The sequence below is a fragment of the Lithobates pipiens genome, unplaced genomic scaffold (assembly GCF_037356315.1).
Source record: "Lithobates pipiens isolate NorthernLeopardFrog02 unplaced genomic scaffold, aLitPip1_a1.2 Scaffold_22, whole genome shotgun sequence".
NCBI classification, from domain to species: domain Eukaryota; kingdom Metazoa; phylum Chordata; class Amphibia; order Anura; family Ranidae; genus Lithobates; species Lithobates pipiens.
In genome coordinates this window covers 56,445,914-56,462,311 of record NW_027507784.1, presented here as the reverse complement: position 1 = coordinate 56,462,311, position 16,398 = coordinate 56,445,914, and the positions used below count along the sequence as shown (strand labels likewise).

Genomic DNA, 16,398 nt, shown 5'->3' with positions numbered 1-16,398 from the left:
ACACTTTTTGTTACTAAAATGGAGAAAGATGAGAATTCTTATGCATTTTTTTTTATTTATTTTTTTATTGTATTACGTTTTTCACATTATACAAAATATAAATACTTTTAGGCTGGGTTCGCATATGAGCACACAGCGGTTCAAAGCAGGGGTCCGATGCATCCTCGTTTACTGTTTCATTTCTGATTTCAGCATACAATGGGTAGACCACAACTAACAGGGCTTAAAGGATCTGCTACTTCCAGATACCACAGCATTCCTTCAGAGGTCTAGTGTCCATGCCTCAATGGGTTATGGTGGGGGGCCATAATGTTATGTCTGAACGGTGTACAAGTATGCCCTGCATGACAGTGAGATGCTCACAGGGTACAAAAAGGTTTGCCTGCTGGAAACATGTGAAGGTAATTCTGCCCGGAGTTGGGCTTTAAAGCTGAACATATACAGGTATACATTAAAAATGGCAGAGTACTCTGCTGCTGTGTACACAAAGCTATTTGGTGTCTCTCACCCGTCTCTCCCGACCCAGATGTATACATCACAAATGTGTTCTGTAGCCCACAGAGATACTTTCAATTGTGTGTTCAGACTGTTTTATTTTATATCTTTGTTGCTCACAGAATTTTTGTACACATTTGTATTCTTACTTTTTAGGAATAAAATAGTAATAGATATGTTGTTTGTGAGCGTGTAGAAGGTTTAGTAAGCGCAGGATGCCAGGTAGAGTAGGGAGGGTAGGAGGTAAACATGTCCCATGTTTACTGACCCCTAAGGCTGGATTCACACTATCTTTGAATGCGGCTCACAGCAGGGGTCCGGTGTGACCTCATTCTCCATTTCAGGTTCAATTTTAGCCCGAATTTTTGGCTGAATTCCGACTGAAATGGACCAAAAGACGCAGAGGGCTCCTGTGCAAATCGCACTGTAGCCGCTGCGGAGATATGTGAACCGGATCCATAAAGAACGGGTTATAATCTCCTTCTGTGCAAACCCAGCCTTACTCAGGATTCTCATTCATAAAATCATGAGAATATTGAGATGGGCGGCTCTGTTTTTTCCTTTGAGAAGCATGGCGCCCACGTGGTAGCTAATGCAGTGATTCATTCAGGTGTTTCTTTATAATTGTTTAATAATTCTCATGAAGGGAGGGGTGACAATGTTTACAAAAAAAATTCTTCTTAAACCCGATCAGGGTAAAAGAAAATCCAAAAGGAAGATGCCCTGCAATAGAAGAGCTGTTATACTCACCTTTCTGGAGGCTGGTTCAAGAGCTGCAGTGTCTGTCAGTTTCTTCAGCATTAAACACTTTCAGTAGCGTCAGATTCTTCTGCCCCGTTGCCATGTGCCATTGTTCCATCCTGCATCCCCTATATTAGTGGTCACCAACCAGTGGAGAAAATTTTGGTGGTCCCCAGGGGTTTTGCCGCAAATCAACATTGTTTCCAGTGTTGTTCTCAATGCATGCTGACATTCAATTCTGTCAGCGTGCATTGATACTCAATGCCTCCTCTGTAGTTCTGACTCTTGTGATCTCAGAGGGAGGCATCAGGAGTAGTGCAGAGAGTCGCTGGTGAAGAAGGAAGGGACTTCCAATGGCAGTGCTGATCACAAACTGTGGAGGGAGCACGGAGCTCGATCACATGGCTGGATAAAGAGGGGAGATCCAATGATGAGTCTGTGTGGGGGAGCAGTGTGATGCAGAGTGCGGAGTGCAGTTGTGACTTTAGTGGTCCGCGAGGTCCGAAAGGTTGGCGACCACTGCCCTAGATCACTACTGTGTCCTGTAATATCGTAGGGTTTGGTGGATTTAACCACTGCAGTATGTATGGCAGGGGACACAGGCATCTGATATTCCTGGAAGCAATGAATGCTAAAGAGATTGATATAGGCTTTAGTGCTCCAACAGTGAGAAGGTGGGAGACACAGGATACTTCACGGGATGCATCCAAAGACACCTCAAATTGAGGACTACTAAAAGCTCAAAGCAAAGTTATAGCCACAAGACACAATATAAAGTAAATCTGCCTAAAAACAATGCCAGGCGGGTACAAAAACATGATTCAGAGGAATGGATTTAATAAAGGATCCTGTTTAATATTCTGTGGTCTGCTGATCCACTTGTGGCTTTATACTTGGAAACATGGAGAAGCACAAAACTCATGCTCCCTGGATTAATCTCCAACAGAAACATATGGAGGGTGGCATGGTTTGGACATTTATCAAGACTATGTTATGTCTACATTTCGCTGTACAGTATATAACCTATTGACATACACTGAAAACCATAAGGGTATGCCTTTTAGAAGAAAAGTTAATATTTATTATTAAAACAGATTAAAAATGTTGCCTTGGCAGTACCCCCTGGGAAAAATAAACTGAATCAATGTGCATATATCAGACCAATCTTGAAGGAAAATATCCCTGGTGTCGACCACCTTGTCAGAAACCTGTACACAACTCAAAGTTTTTGTAGTATTGTTATATTATGTTGCCAATTCACCCTTGGTAAAGTACTTTCTGTATCTATGAAATCTGACAATGAAATTTGTGGTTTTGGCAATTATGGGAAGATTTTCATTCAGGATGGATCTGATATGTGCACATTGATTTGCATTGCATTCCCCCAAAAGCAAATATTATTTAAATATGCGTTAATGTTTTTTATTTGAAAAATGCTTACTGTATCAACACAGAGTGGTACTGTGGGCACTAATAGATACAAGGTGCCATGTCCCATTGAGATTGGAAGTAATTAGATAAAGAGAGCTTGGACTTTTTAGGCACAACAAAACAAGAATTACAAAAATAGAAACGTATTAGTAATGACAGAACATATATAAAACCACACTAATAAAATAGACCAATGAGGAAAGTATAAAGCTAAATATAACCGACTTATAGCTACATGGAATCTACCAACAGAAGAATTTCTTGAATAATAACAGGAGTGTGGTTATATTGCTGTGAAGTAATATCTACATGTTACAAGCCTTGCGCTTCTTCAGGAGAATTTGAATAATATATAATGTAAAGCATAAACTCACAGCTAAAAGCAACACAAACAGATTGCAGGGCGGCTGCTGAGGGGTCAGGTTATCCTATCACAAGGTAGAAAAATTCATTAATAAAAACAGCCAATTGTGGATGGGAGGGAGTATATGGCCATCGGTAAGTCAAACAGATGGCAAAAAGGGTAAATGACCATTAGCAAGGTTCACCCTTTATAGTAATACTCGCCACAAGTTCATAAGGGACCATTGATAGAAGACCCCCCCAAAACAAGAAAGCTGTCGAGGGTGATGCCGGGTACTCCAGGGAATCCCTCAGGATCGTAGAGCCACCGCTGCAGTGACACACCAAGTGCATGTGGCTTTTAGCTGTGAGTTTATGCTTTACATTATATATTAATCAAATTCTCCTGAAGAAGCGCAAGGCGTGTAACATGTAGAGCTAGATATTACTTCACTGCAATATAACCACACTCCTGGATTCACCGTTATTATATAACAAATTCTTCTGCTGGTAGATTCCATGTAGCTATAAGTCGGTTATATTTAACTTTATACTTTCCTCATTGGTATATTTTATCAGTGTGGTTTTATATATGTTCTGTCATTATTGTAAATAAATTCATATTTTTGTAATATTTGTTTTGTTGCGCCTAAAAAGTCCAAGCTCTCTTTATCTAATTACTTCCAATGTTTTTTGTTTGTATATCCATACTTTGACAGTTCATTATATTTCCAAAGGTTATTTACTACACAGTGAAATGCAGACATAATATAGTTCTGAGTCTTTGGTAGCCCCCATATTGAGGTGTTTTTTGGAGGAAATTTTGATGCTTTGACTCCAATTTCAGTTAGTCACTTTTATTTGCCTTTTTATAGCTTATAATGCATATTATATTTATATTACCTTCCTTAGGGTTCACACCTAATATCGATGCGGCTCCAAGCAGGGGTCCTGTGCATCCCTGTTTACTGTTTGAAGTCTGAATTCAGCCCAAATTATTGACTGAATTCCGTCCTGAAATGGACCAAAAGATGCAATCCAATTCACAATAGTGTGAACCCAGTGAATTGGTTGTGGGTTCCCCACATCCAATTTGCAATAGCAGGAGATTTTGACCGGCTCTCTATGGAGCCGGTTCACATATGTCTACTGTGGCTCCGGTGCGAATTTGTACAGGAGCCCTGTGTGTCTTTTGGTCCATTTCAGGTGAATTCGGACCTGAAACAGTAAACCAGGATGCACCAGACCCCTGCTAGGAGCCACATGGTGTGAACCCAGCCTTATGCCCCGTACACATGGTCAGATTTTCAAACTGAAAATATTTGATGGGAGCTTGTTGTTGGAAATTCCAACCATGTGTAGGCTCCATCGGTATTTCCGTCACACAAAATTTGAGATCTGGATCTAACATGCATGCTTGGAATCAAGCAGAAGAGCCGCATTGGCTATTGAACTTAATTTTTCTCGGCTCGTTGTACGTGTTGTATGTCACTGCATTCTTGACGTTCAGAATTTCCGACAAGATTTGTGTGACTGTATGTATGCAAGACAAGTTTGAGCCAACATCCGTCAGAAAAAATCCATGGATTTTGTTGTCGGAATGTCCGATCAAGTGTACGGGGCATTAGTGTTTTCCTTCACCATTAGAAAAAGTTCATCTGAAAATGATGTGAAAAAGACTTGGCTTTGGTATTGTTCTTCTGTATTCACACTTTTTCTTACAATTAGGTCTGAATAATGTAGCTGCCTGGAATATGTGACATGGCTTTTTAAATGAAGTCAATCATAATGACGCAACACTCTTTATTACCTTTATTTGTAAACTAGCAGAAGCCACTCGTCTCTCCAGATCTTCCACCTGCTGGAGAATGGCAATGTCAATCTCCATCTCATGGTCTTCCACACACCAATTCTCCACCACGTCTCGTGTCAGCTCACATTTGTCACGTCCTTTCACATCTATGATAGCTACAGGAGAACAAACAGTTATTACTTGCAACAGAAAAGCAAAGACCCATCATTTTATCTGCAAGGTTTATCTATCTAAGCCCTTATACACACGGTCGGAGATTCCGACAACCAAATCCGTCGGATTTTGTCCGAAACTGTTGTATACACACGGTCGGACGAAGTTGTCGGAAAATCAGATCGTTCAGAACGTGATGACGTTATTTCGTTATGACGGGACTACGTTCATGCTAGTAGCCAATAGCTTTGATGTAGGAATTTGATCTGAGCATGCGTGGCACTTTGTCCGATTGGAATTCTCTACACATGATCGGAGTATGTCCGATCGGAGCATTTTGTCGGAACATATTTCTGGCAAGTTGGAAAATTTGGTCTGACGGATATTCCGACGGAAACAGTCCGATGCAGACCACACACAGTCGGAATAGCCGACAAAAAATGCTCCGATCGCACACATTACGTCGGAATCTCCGATCGTGTGTACAAGGGCTAAGACTTTATTTTTAGGATGACTTTAAAACTCCACACATGCAGATTATGAGAATGTTTTAGCCAGCAGTTCATTTGTCAGCAAGACACTTACGGTCTCTGTTTTTCAGGCAAGCTTGGGTGATGTAGTCTAAGTGCTTCTGAATTTGCTTCTGTAAAGACTTTTCCCTTATTCCTCTGAGATTAAGCACCTTCAATAAAGATTTGAGATCTTCCAGATCTGTGATTCTCCACCAGCCAAACTGCATTTCTGTCAGTAAAAGCATGACCACATGTAAAATATTCATGAGATTATTTCATTTTTGATGTGCTTTATTTCTCTCAAAGCATTTTTTATCTATTGATAAAGCTGATAGCCAAACAGACATAAAACAAACACAGTTTAGTTCAATTACTTATCCTTTAAATATGTTTTTACTTAGAACTAGCATAAGCATCCAGATTGTCTTGATAATAACATTCTGTAATCCTCAGAAACATTCAGATTGAGATAGGTCAGCACTCCTAGCTATTCAGGGCTGTGTTGCACCACACAGTGCTGCCAGTCTAACAAACCAAACATGCTTACAGGACAGCAGAACACATGGAGGAACTCCTTACTACCTGATCAGGTTGTATTGCCAATTGCAGTGTAGGCTAACAAACCCTGCCCCTAAAATTATCATTAGCTATTTACTGCTGAATATAAAGGCCTTTATGGCAAAAAGCCATGCACTGAGCAATGAAGTATTTACAACCACCTCACTAATGAGAGCCATTTGCATCACAGAACAACATACATGCAGAGCAAAAAAATAATTAAAGCTAGTCTGGACCCACCAATTGACCTGTTTCGGAAAAGAGTTACTTTTAAGGCATGCCTTGAATGCTAAGTTTTATTTTATAGGAGTTCCTTAAAGTGGTGTTGCCACCAAAAAGTAAAAAATAGTTTAAAATTCTTAAAAAAAAAAGAAAAAAATAATAATTGGAATTTTTTTTTTTTACTCGCCTCTAAATGCCTGTTGCTAGGGGCTCCCTCGTAGTCTGCCTTCTTCATTGCCCGGGCTGGTGACATCACTTCCCCTCGTGCCGCACAGTCATCTGGGACCTGTCACGTGTCCCAGATGACTGTGCGGTGTATCACAGCACCCTGCGCCGCTCGTGCATGCGGAGCGGAGCGGGGAACGAGGGGGGGGGCTTCGTTCCCCCGCATTGCTGGACCCTGGGACAGGTAAGTGTCCTATTATTAAAAGTCAGCCGCTGCAGTATTTGTAGCTGCTGACTTTTAATTTTTTTTTTAGGGGCACCCCACTTTAAGGCAAAACTCTAGACAAATATAACAACTTAAAATGAATATCAGAGATTTCCCCCATGGCAAATTTTCTGCCTCTACATCCCCTCTGATGACCAGCATCATTCAACCAACTTCCTCTTGGCCCAAGTTGTCCTGGACCTACCCCAGCTGATACCAGGTCAAATTCAGGTACTTACACCACTTACTATTAATAAAATACATTTATTATGTTCTTCGTGGTAGCGGCCTGCCAAACCATCCCTCTTTTTTTGAAAACCATAACTATACTCCCCCTGTCCCAAAGTTTCAGTACAGTCAATGATACTGGGGTTCATTTACTAAAACCGGAGAGTACAAAATCTGGTGCAGCTCTTAATGGTAGCCCATTAGCTTCCAACTTCAGCTTGCTCAATTAAGCTTTAACGATAAACCTGGAAGCTGATTGGTTTCTATGTAGAGTTGGTTCAGATTTTGTACTCTCCAGTTTTAGTAACTCAGTAGACTATAGACACAGGCATATTAGATAACTTTATAATCAATGGACTGCTTGGATGTTTTTCTCTAAATCTCACTCTCTAAAGTAGAAACAGTAACAAATACATTTTTTTCAAGATGGCTCGCTCTTGCTTCTCCTCTAGTAAATATTTTTCATCTTTCCCCTGAGTGGAACTCTTATTCTCTTTGTCCTTTTTCGTTCTGTAACCCCTTTCTTTCTCCAATCTAAAATGTTTCTACAACCAGTGATTAAGCATTACTTTTTTCCTTGCTGTAATGGTACAAGTTACACCTCTGCAATAATCTACCTTTTATAGAGACATTTAACAATACATCGGAAGGACATACCAAATACCCCGTACAATATGGACTAAGAACATTAATTGCATCTTCTTCTTAAGAGTTTATTTCCACATTATTAATGCCAATAAGACTCTTCCTGATAAAGTGTCTCATGTATCTTTTATATATTTGTTATGTCAGTATCATTTATCACAAAATAGTTGTCAGCCTAGAAGACACAGCTTGCAGAATTCCATTTATAATCTAAAGTTATCCAGTGTCACCAACTGCTAAGACCTAGCAGAAACCAGTGAGACCCTAGTACACAATCTACAGTCCAGAAACGTTGTCTTCGTGAATGGCTGGTCTCTAAGGTCATACATCTGATGGAAAAAAAGGCCAAGCAACTCAAATATGAACTGAAACCAGAAAATGGTGTGTAAAAAGATGGCAGCAGGAGCTTTTGACCAATGAGTCCACATTTGAAATATCTATGTAAAAATAGAAGGCGTGTTTGTATGAGAAAAGTAAGGCAGAGGTTCCCTGCATGATTTGAGCTGCATTTCTACTCATGGAGTTGTAGAATTGGTCAGAATAAATCTTCGCCTCAATGCAAAAAATACAGGCAGATATTTTCCCATCAAACACCATCAAGGAGGCATTTGATTAGTCCAACATTAATTTTTAAGTAGGACAACGACCATACATACAAACATACTGCCATAAAGAAGTCATAAAGGAATATCAAAAGAAGAACAAGGAAGTCTGGAAGAGGTGGTATGGCTCCCTAAGAGCCCTGACCTCAACATAAATGAATATGTTTGGGATTACATGAAGAAACAGAAGCAGGTAAGACAGTTTAAAATGGTAATGAACCCAAAAGCAAACATTTGTTATATTGCAGCGCACCAATTCTTAGATAAGATGGCTGCATTGATTTTCTTTTTTAGGCTTTCTTTCTAGTATTTTCATCTGGTGATCCAGACAGCAGGTCTGTTATTTTTCAAACGTGCAAGCTCTCTAGCAGAATGTATCAGTTTGCATGGATAAGCCAAAACATTTACCACATCTAATGATTGGTGCAATATAAAACATTTTTGGTCTCGGATTTATTACTTCTTTAAATCCTGCGGTTGATTCTCCCACATTTGGAACAATCTATCTGCACAGTTCCTAAAAACCTTTTTGGAAGTGTATGAATTTAATGCTGTTTTAAATGCAAAAGGTGGACACATCAATATTTGATCTTATTTTGCTTTTATGTTTATGGATATGTTAGTTTGAGCACTGAGCACAACTAAATTAGATCTTACCATCTGGTATTGGCCTAGGGCTAGGGAAATCCATTTGTTTTGGTAATTCCACAGCCGGTAATGGGGTACAGTTGGATTTGTCACTCTGTTGCACAGGGGATTCACTTTTGCTCATTTGAGAATTTGGAGTGAGGAAAGTTGGGCCGTTTCCTTCAGGTAATCCTGATAGTCCAAGCCCGAGCCCTGGCATGGGTGGAGAAAACTGAAGATTTGCTGGAACGACGGGTGATGGCCACCCGCAAAACTGCAGTCCCATCATTGGTAAACCAGGCTTCATCTAGATAGAGCAATGAATATTAATATCAATGTATTATTCAACTTGTTCATCATCTATCACATGTACAGAAACTATTTTATAGACTCCACATTCAGGATTTTTACTATTTCTCTCATCATATTAAGTCAAAGCTGTCTGCTTCCTAATAAATTGGAGTCTTCTAACGGCAACAAGGTGTAACCAAAAAAACAATTATTTGATGCAGTAAAAGCTGTACATTATTGTACATGAATAGTTTTTAATGGATAAAGATAGCTATAACATCCCTAATCCTATTAATAACATTGAATATTTGCCTAAGTCAAAGAAAATGACTGACAAAGAACTTAGCAAGCCTCTTTCTCTGAGAATTATTTTATTTACCCAAAGACATGAAATGAAAAGAAATTTTGTAGCAGTACATTTCGTGGTTGACAGAGGGAGCCACTCCATGCCTCAATCTCTCATTTCTGCTGAATGAATTTTTTATATCATCGATAATACTGATTCTTGGAGTTGTATTAGGTCTTTATTCCCTCTAGACCTTCCAGAAAAATAAAAAATGCCTTTGCTGTTCAGTATATAGCATACATACAGTACCACCAGTCTGAGATCAGCAAATAATTTGCTGGTAAAAATGCCACCATAAAGTACACTGAAGCTGCGTTCACATATGCTGCGGCCGCAGGTCACAAGATGGTGTCCGGTGCTTCCCTGTTTACTGATTCAGGTGCAAATCAGGTCAGAATTTTTGCTGCACCTGAATTGGAACCAAAGATGCACAGGACCCATTTTAATTGTAGGCCGCCCCCGAGCTGTGTGAACCAACTCCATTGTGAGCTCTCAGGTGCGAATTCAGGCCTGATTTGCACCTGAATCGGTAATCAGGGAAGCACCGGACACCATGCTGTGACCCGCGGCCGTAGCATACGTGAACACAGCTTCAGTGTACTTTATGGTCACCTACAATGCATTTTTACCAGCACATTATTTGCTGATCTCAGACTGGGAATACTGTATGCATGCTATATACTGAACAGCAAAGGATTTTTCTATTTTTCTGGAAGGTCTAGACTCTAGAGGGAATACAATTCCAAGAATCAGTATTCTAGAAAAACGCATCCAATTCGCATATGTGTGAACCTAGCCTAGTTTTGTGGTCTTGAAATATAAAACAATATATATTACAGTTATAACTTTTACATAAGTCTTCCTTCTTGGCTACTCACCTGAAGAGGGGACATTGAGAAGGAACTGTGTCCCATTGAGCTTTGTGTGCAGGAGGAGTTCATGATGGGGGATGGCACAGGAGAAGGAGACTGAGAATGATGACATAATTGACTGGTTGAAGCTACTGAGGCGGAGGATTCTATGTGAGTTATTGACGTGTCATCACAGGGTGTCCGTGGAAGGAGGCTGAACCACTGCCTGCTCCTGTCTGTTAGAGTTTTTAGCAGCTGTTCATTGGGAATTACTGGAGAATTATAAAACTTGCCAGACCCGCTGATCACAGGACTAAATGGGTTCAAGTCTGTCTTTTCAGGATTGCATTGGGATGTGCTGGCCTGCAAAGAGATAGGAGTGCTCCGGTTTTTATTTTGAAAGGGAACAGAACAGCCATTTGGTGAAATACTTGGCTTTGGGGGCACAAAGTCCATTTCCGGGGGCATTTTCGCTACTTCTAACAGTTTGCTCAGTTTGGAGAAGGATCCAGGTTTCTGGAGGAACAAGTTGGTGCTGTCTTTATCCTTCAGACATTTCTGCTCCCCAGGACTAGAATTCAGGCAGTTTGGCTTCTCATCAAGGCCATCAAGCTTCTCTTCTTTTATCTCAACATTTTCAGCCTGTCGATGCCTTTCTCTTTCTTTCGCCATTTCCTCTGGTGCTACATAACAATAAATACAGCAATTTACACATAATAGATAATTTTTTTAATATTTAAAGATGAAATCCAGGCATGGTACATTTGTACTTGGACCAATGTAACTATGTATTTTCCATACCTGGCCAATGCCCCTGGAAACTGGAAATCATTGAAGTAGATGCTGATACTACAGTGGTTTCCACTTGTTGATTGGTCCTATGCTAATCGGCCAGCCTGATGCATTGTGAATACATGATTGGCCGCTTGGCAGAGGCGTCATTCAGAGAATGTTTTGTATTTCCTGAATTAATGGATGGATGAATGCAATGCAATGACAATTTAAAACCTTTAAAAACCCATTGCAGATGCCACAATATGCCTTCCAAAACCTCTGCTTTATGTACCTCTCTAAAAGTTATTTTACTTTTGTACTGATTGTACCTGCTTCAGTGATAAGCCCTGCAAACAGCCATTTTCCATCCAATGATGATGACTCAGTGGCCAATAGGGGCGCTCTTTCACAGTGGAGTGGCAGTTGGTGGAGCTGAAGACGAGGAAGTCAACCCCTTATAAATAATAAATTGCACCAAAGGAACTGAGGGTTGGGGAGAAGCAGGAGCACTAAGCATAATATGTAAGGCCACCTTCACACTGAGGTGCTTCTAAACTGCCAGTAAAACATTTGAGCGCTTTTGAAGAGTGTTTCAGGCGCTTTTGAATAGCTTTCCATTCATTTCAATGGAGAGGGACGTTTTTTTCACTGCCCTTCCAGCCCACTGCCCCAGTGTGAATGCATTCATTGATTTTAATGGAAATAGGTTTTCGTGAGCTTTTCATGTGCTTTTTGTAGCGTGAAAGCGCCTGAAAAGCGTCTCAGTGTGAAAGGGGTCTTAGTATGCATAGCACTTGCCCATTATGGCAAACATACCTTTGAGTTTGCACTTTATCAGAAACTGCTACATGCTCTTCCTCCCAGCTGCCAGTTCCATCTTCTCTGACGCTCCTTCTTCTTGGTGTCTATGGCCATTGGGTGGCCACTAATGATGCAACTCCCATGTACCGTATTTATCGGCGTATAACACGCACTTTTTTCCCCCTAAAATCAGGGGGGGATCATGGGGTGTGGGTTATACGCCGACCCCCCGCTGTTTCTAACCCTTTCTGACATTCTCTGCAGCTTCTGGGTATTTTCGGCCGTTCTCGGCTATCTTCGCACGTCCTCGGCTATTTTCGGCTGTTTTCCAAAAGCCTCCCAGAACGGCCGAGTGCGGCCGAGAACTATCGAGCACCGCCGAGATACACAGGACATCCGCTCTGTATCTCGGCTGCGCCATTTTTAAATGGCAAAGACACAGACAAGACTGCAAATGACTGACAAGGCTAAATGGAAGGCTGCAAATGACTGACAAGGCTAAATGGAAGGCTGCAAATGACTGACAAGGCTAAATGCAAGGCTGCAAATTACTGACAAGACTGCATTGATGGGCATTTAAATGTAAGTTTTTTTCCCTTAAATTTCCCTCCTAAAAGTTTTTTTATTTTAAATTCCCTCCTAAACTTGGGGTGCGTGTTATACGACGATAAATGCGGTATATGATAGATTCACGTGATTTTGGAACTAGGCTTCCCTCATTTGACAGATACCAAGAGTGTACACTGCATTGCACTGCATTTGCACAGTAAAAATATACTTGATAAGAGTATGGTAGAAAACATAAATAAATGCCCTTCTACAAAAAAAAAAAAAACACCTACTAGCAATTTTTCTTATCCAAATTCTATTCTGCTTTAAGAGAAGTGCGCAAACAAGGGATTTCTAGTTTATAAAGGTAAGAGAAGGGTTTTGTGATTTCCGCTCTTAATGTAAGTTGTCATGCTGCATCCAGGAATATTGGCTCAACCTACAAAATGGGAATGCCTGCATTATGTGTGGTGACAGGTACGTAATAATTCTCCTCAAGGCTGCTATTGCCAATATCTGCTAGGGAACCAAGCAAAAAATAGTATTATTACAGTTAAAATGTTTCTGACATCAGACAAAGAACTGAAAACAATACTTGTTCTACATGACTCACCTTCACCACTCTCCATTCCTTCCACAAATATGCCGCCACACTGTGGAAGAATCCAGTACCGCCGCCGATACCGATCCTGCCCAAACATCATTGACCGCAAGGAATGGGAGGATTCGAACAGCTTCTTCCTGTATTGGTTTTGTTGCTGTGGAAAGAATATCCTTAATAGTATAGACATCTACAGCAACAGTACATTCAGTGGTTTTCGGAAAAATTTTAATACACATAATATTGTATATAAAATAACAAGAAAAAGCACAAATTACCTTCACTAGCTTTTCAATCTGCTTCTCCAATTCCTCCACTGTAGCAGTCTGATCTCCATCATCCTATGAGCAAGATAAGCAACATGTACATTTTCTGGGCTTCTAACTTCACAGAAAACATGAAAAAAAAACCTAAACCCTGAAAACAAAAAAAACAAAAAACAAAACAAAGGAAAAAAAAATGGGCGGACTCACTTTTCTATGTTTCTATGTAGTCAGCACAGTGATGGAGGCCTAATGTTTTGTGCAAGGATTTGAGGCAAGCCTTCAATGTTCGTACCCTAATGCTCATAACACTGTTCTAACTGAGCATTGATTGGTGTATTTCAAGGTTTGCTGTCTGCTACAAGTAAAACTTGTTCCTGTGATGGAGTTCTATGTCAGCATTTGCTGACTCTTTGCTCACTAAAGTATCCACAGTGTGGCCAGTGGTCAGCAAAGCGTGAACGAGTATGACAATGCCTACAAATAAATATTCATCATAAAGATAAAACATTGCAGATGGCCCTAAAGAACTTAAAGCTATACTCCAAGCAGGTATAAAAAAAAATAAAAAATACAAGTAGGCATTCTTTAGAAAATTATTTAGGTTGGGTTCACACTTATGTGAATTGGATGTGGGTTTCTCAGCATCCAATTCACATGACAGGAGACTGTGACCTGCTCTCAATAGAGCCGGTTCACATATGTCTAGGGCGGCTGCATTGCAGATTGCACAGGGGTCCGGTGCGCCTTTGCTTTGTTTCAGGTCCGAGTTCAGGCAAAAATTCGTGACTGATTTGTTCCTGAAACAGAGAACAGGGATGCACCAGACCCCTGCTGTGAGCCGCATCAGAGTTAAGTGTAAACCCATCCTTAAAGTACAACTAGAATACAGTGCCTGAACTGGTCTACATTAGATTCCTGTAAACCTATCTACAGCAACACACTAGAGCAGTGCCCATTCATAAAGGGGCGCCGCCGCCCCCCTAATCCATGCGCCCGACCCCTAATCTACATGCAGGGCACCGGATGCATGTATATCAATGGGGTTTTGTTTTTAAGCACATGATTAGAGCCTGAGGCTCTTATTGGCTTAAAAAAAGGATGGGCTCAGGGCACAGAGTACTGCGCCCTGAGCCCATCCAGTTATGTCATAATAGCGAATTAATATTCTATATTGTCTTCCTGATTCTCCTCCCAGTCAATCAGGAAGCCGGTCCTGCTCCCCCAAAATATTGAGCACCAGTCACCACTGCACTAGATGCAAGGTCAGCACTTGAAGCTAATCATGGCTCTATTTCATTGAAAATTTCTCTCAGTCTATCCCAGGAAAAATTTTAATAGAAAGAGGGAACACAAAGCTTTATTGTTTTTTTTTTGTTTTGTTGCCTTCCTCTGGATCAACTGTGGGTATAGGATAGTGTATATGGAGGTTTTCTATTTGTGTGTGTGTTTTTGCTTTTTTCCCTACGTTGGTTGAATGGACTATTTTCAACCGGATTAACTACCGGTATCTAACTATCTAAAGCTAACCGGATCAGCAGCTGCTTCAGTATTGAATCTGAAGTCTTGGGATTAACCTTGTCAATACTGTATTTCCTAGCTGCAGTGCCTGTCTGTGCTGTGTGGCTGGATCACAAACATAGCTGAACAGATTCCAACCATTTCTAGCCATTAAAGCGTAACTAAGGGCATTTTTTTTATTTTGAATAAAGTAAGGGAGGATTATATCCCTTGTCACTTTTTTTTACCATTTGTGTCCCATTGGGGAGATTTCTCTTAATTTCCTGTCCCATAGCCAAAACAGGGTGAGAGGAAATCCCTCCAAAGGGAAAGAAATCCCTGGCTTTCACCAGTGTCACTAGAAATAGCATCACCTTTGGAGGATTTCCCCTCTATTACTGTTCTGCGGACAATCCAAAATTTAGGATTTGCTTTTACTTTCACTTTCAATGATCATGGTAAACTTGGCTAATATAGAAAGTGAATCTCCCTTAGCCCCAATTCGCACTGCCGAGACTTATTGTGTCGCAAGTCGCATGACAAGTATCAGCAGTGCGAACTGGGGCTAAGGGAGATTCACCTTCTGTATTAGCCAAGTTTACCATTATTTCACTGGGTGGCCTCTTAAGAGACTCAAGTTTCATAAAAAAAAAAAAAAAAAAAAAAAAAAAGGTTCCTGCATGTAAAGGAAATTTGTAAGTTCTGTATATAATTGTATTCAATTTTGTATGTGTTGCACACTGCCCTCACTATGCACACGGCACTAATAATGTTTTCAGTACATGTTTGCATTCTTTCGAGTCCTGATTAGAATTAGCCTGCCTTTGTTACACCCCTTGTTACCATAAAAGTAAAATTGGAATATTAATGTGATACCTATGTAATCATGTGTATGAAAACCTTCAATTGTGTCATAATAAAGCAGAACAATTGTTTGGAAACATGCGGAGTGTATCTTTTGTGTCTGTTCCCTACCGCAGTAGTTATTATTAATTTGGAATCACTAATCAATATGAGGATAGGTGTTGTCTATCTATAAATTTCCATGTCACTGCACTACTTTTCTGCGACCTTGATGTGACTTGAATGCCATAGACAGCAATGTTAAATCTCAAAAGTAGCAAGCAAGTCGAATGACTTTGGAGTCACTGCAGTATTACCAGAGCCTTAGCCCTGGTTCACACTGCTGCAATTTTCCATGCAACTTGCTGCAACATACGACACAGAAAGTCACATGACAACTCAAAACACATTAATTTCAATGGGTGCTGTCTTAATTGCGGCAGCGTCTCAATTCGCAGGGACGACAAAAAAATAGTTCATGCACTACTTTTCTGCATCTTCCTTGTGACATGAGTGCCATAGCCTTCAATATTAAAATCACAAAACACACACGGAAGTTTTACTCTGTATTGTTATGATTGGCACATAAAAAGTTGCATTGAAGTTGCATCAAGTCACAAGCAAGTTGCAATGCAAAGTCACGTTGGAAGTCGCATGACTTTGGGGTCACAGCAGTGTGAACTGAGCCTAACAGGGACACAGATAGTAAAAAAAAACATGTTCTAATCCCTCTTCACGAATAATAAAAATTTTGCCCCAGAAGCTAAAACTGTAAAATTA

General features: G+C 40.4%; 1 protein-coding gene across 22 annotated transcripts in view; it reads right to left on the bottom strand.

The window, feature by feature from the left end:
- Positions 1-16,398, bottom strand: part of BAZ2B (bromodomain adjacent to zinc finger domain 2B) — a 459,321-nt gene that overhangs the window by 14,850 nt on the left and 428,073 nt on the right. For all 22 annotated transcript variants that reach the window (XM_077447627.1, XM_077447614.1, XM_077447613.1 and 19 more), the window contains 6 exons: positions 13,291-13,353; positions 13,025-13,169; positions 10,315-10,970; positions 8,830-9,106; positions 5,561-5,716; positions 4,820-4,977 (listed from right to left, as the gene is read on the bottom strand). In XM_077447627.1, the coding sequence (XP_077303753.1) occupies positions 4,820-4,977; positions 5,561-5,716; positions 8,830-9,106; positions 10,315-10,970; positions 13,025-13,169; positions 13,291-13,353 (1,455 nt within the window). The remainder of the gene's footprint in view (positions 1-4,819; positions 4,978-5,560; positions 5,717-8,829; positions 9,107-10,314; positions 10,971-13,024; positions 13,170-13,290; positions 13,354-16,398) is intronic.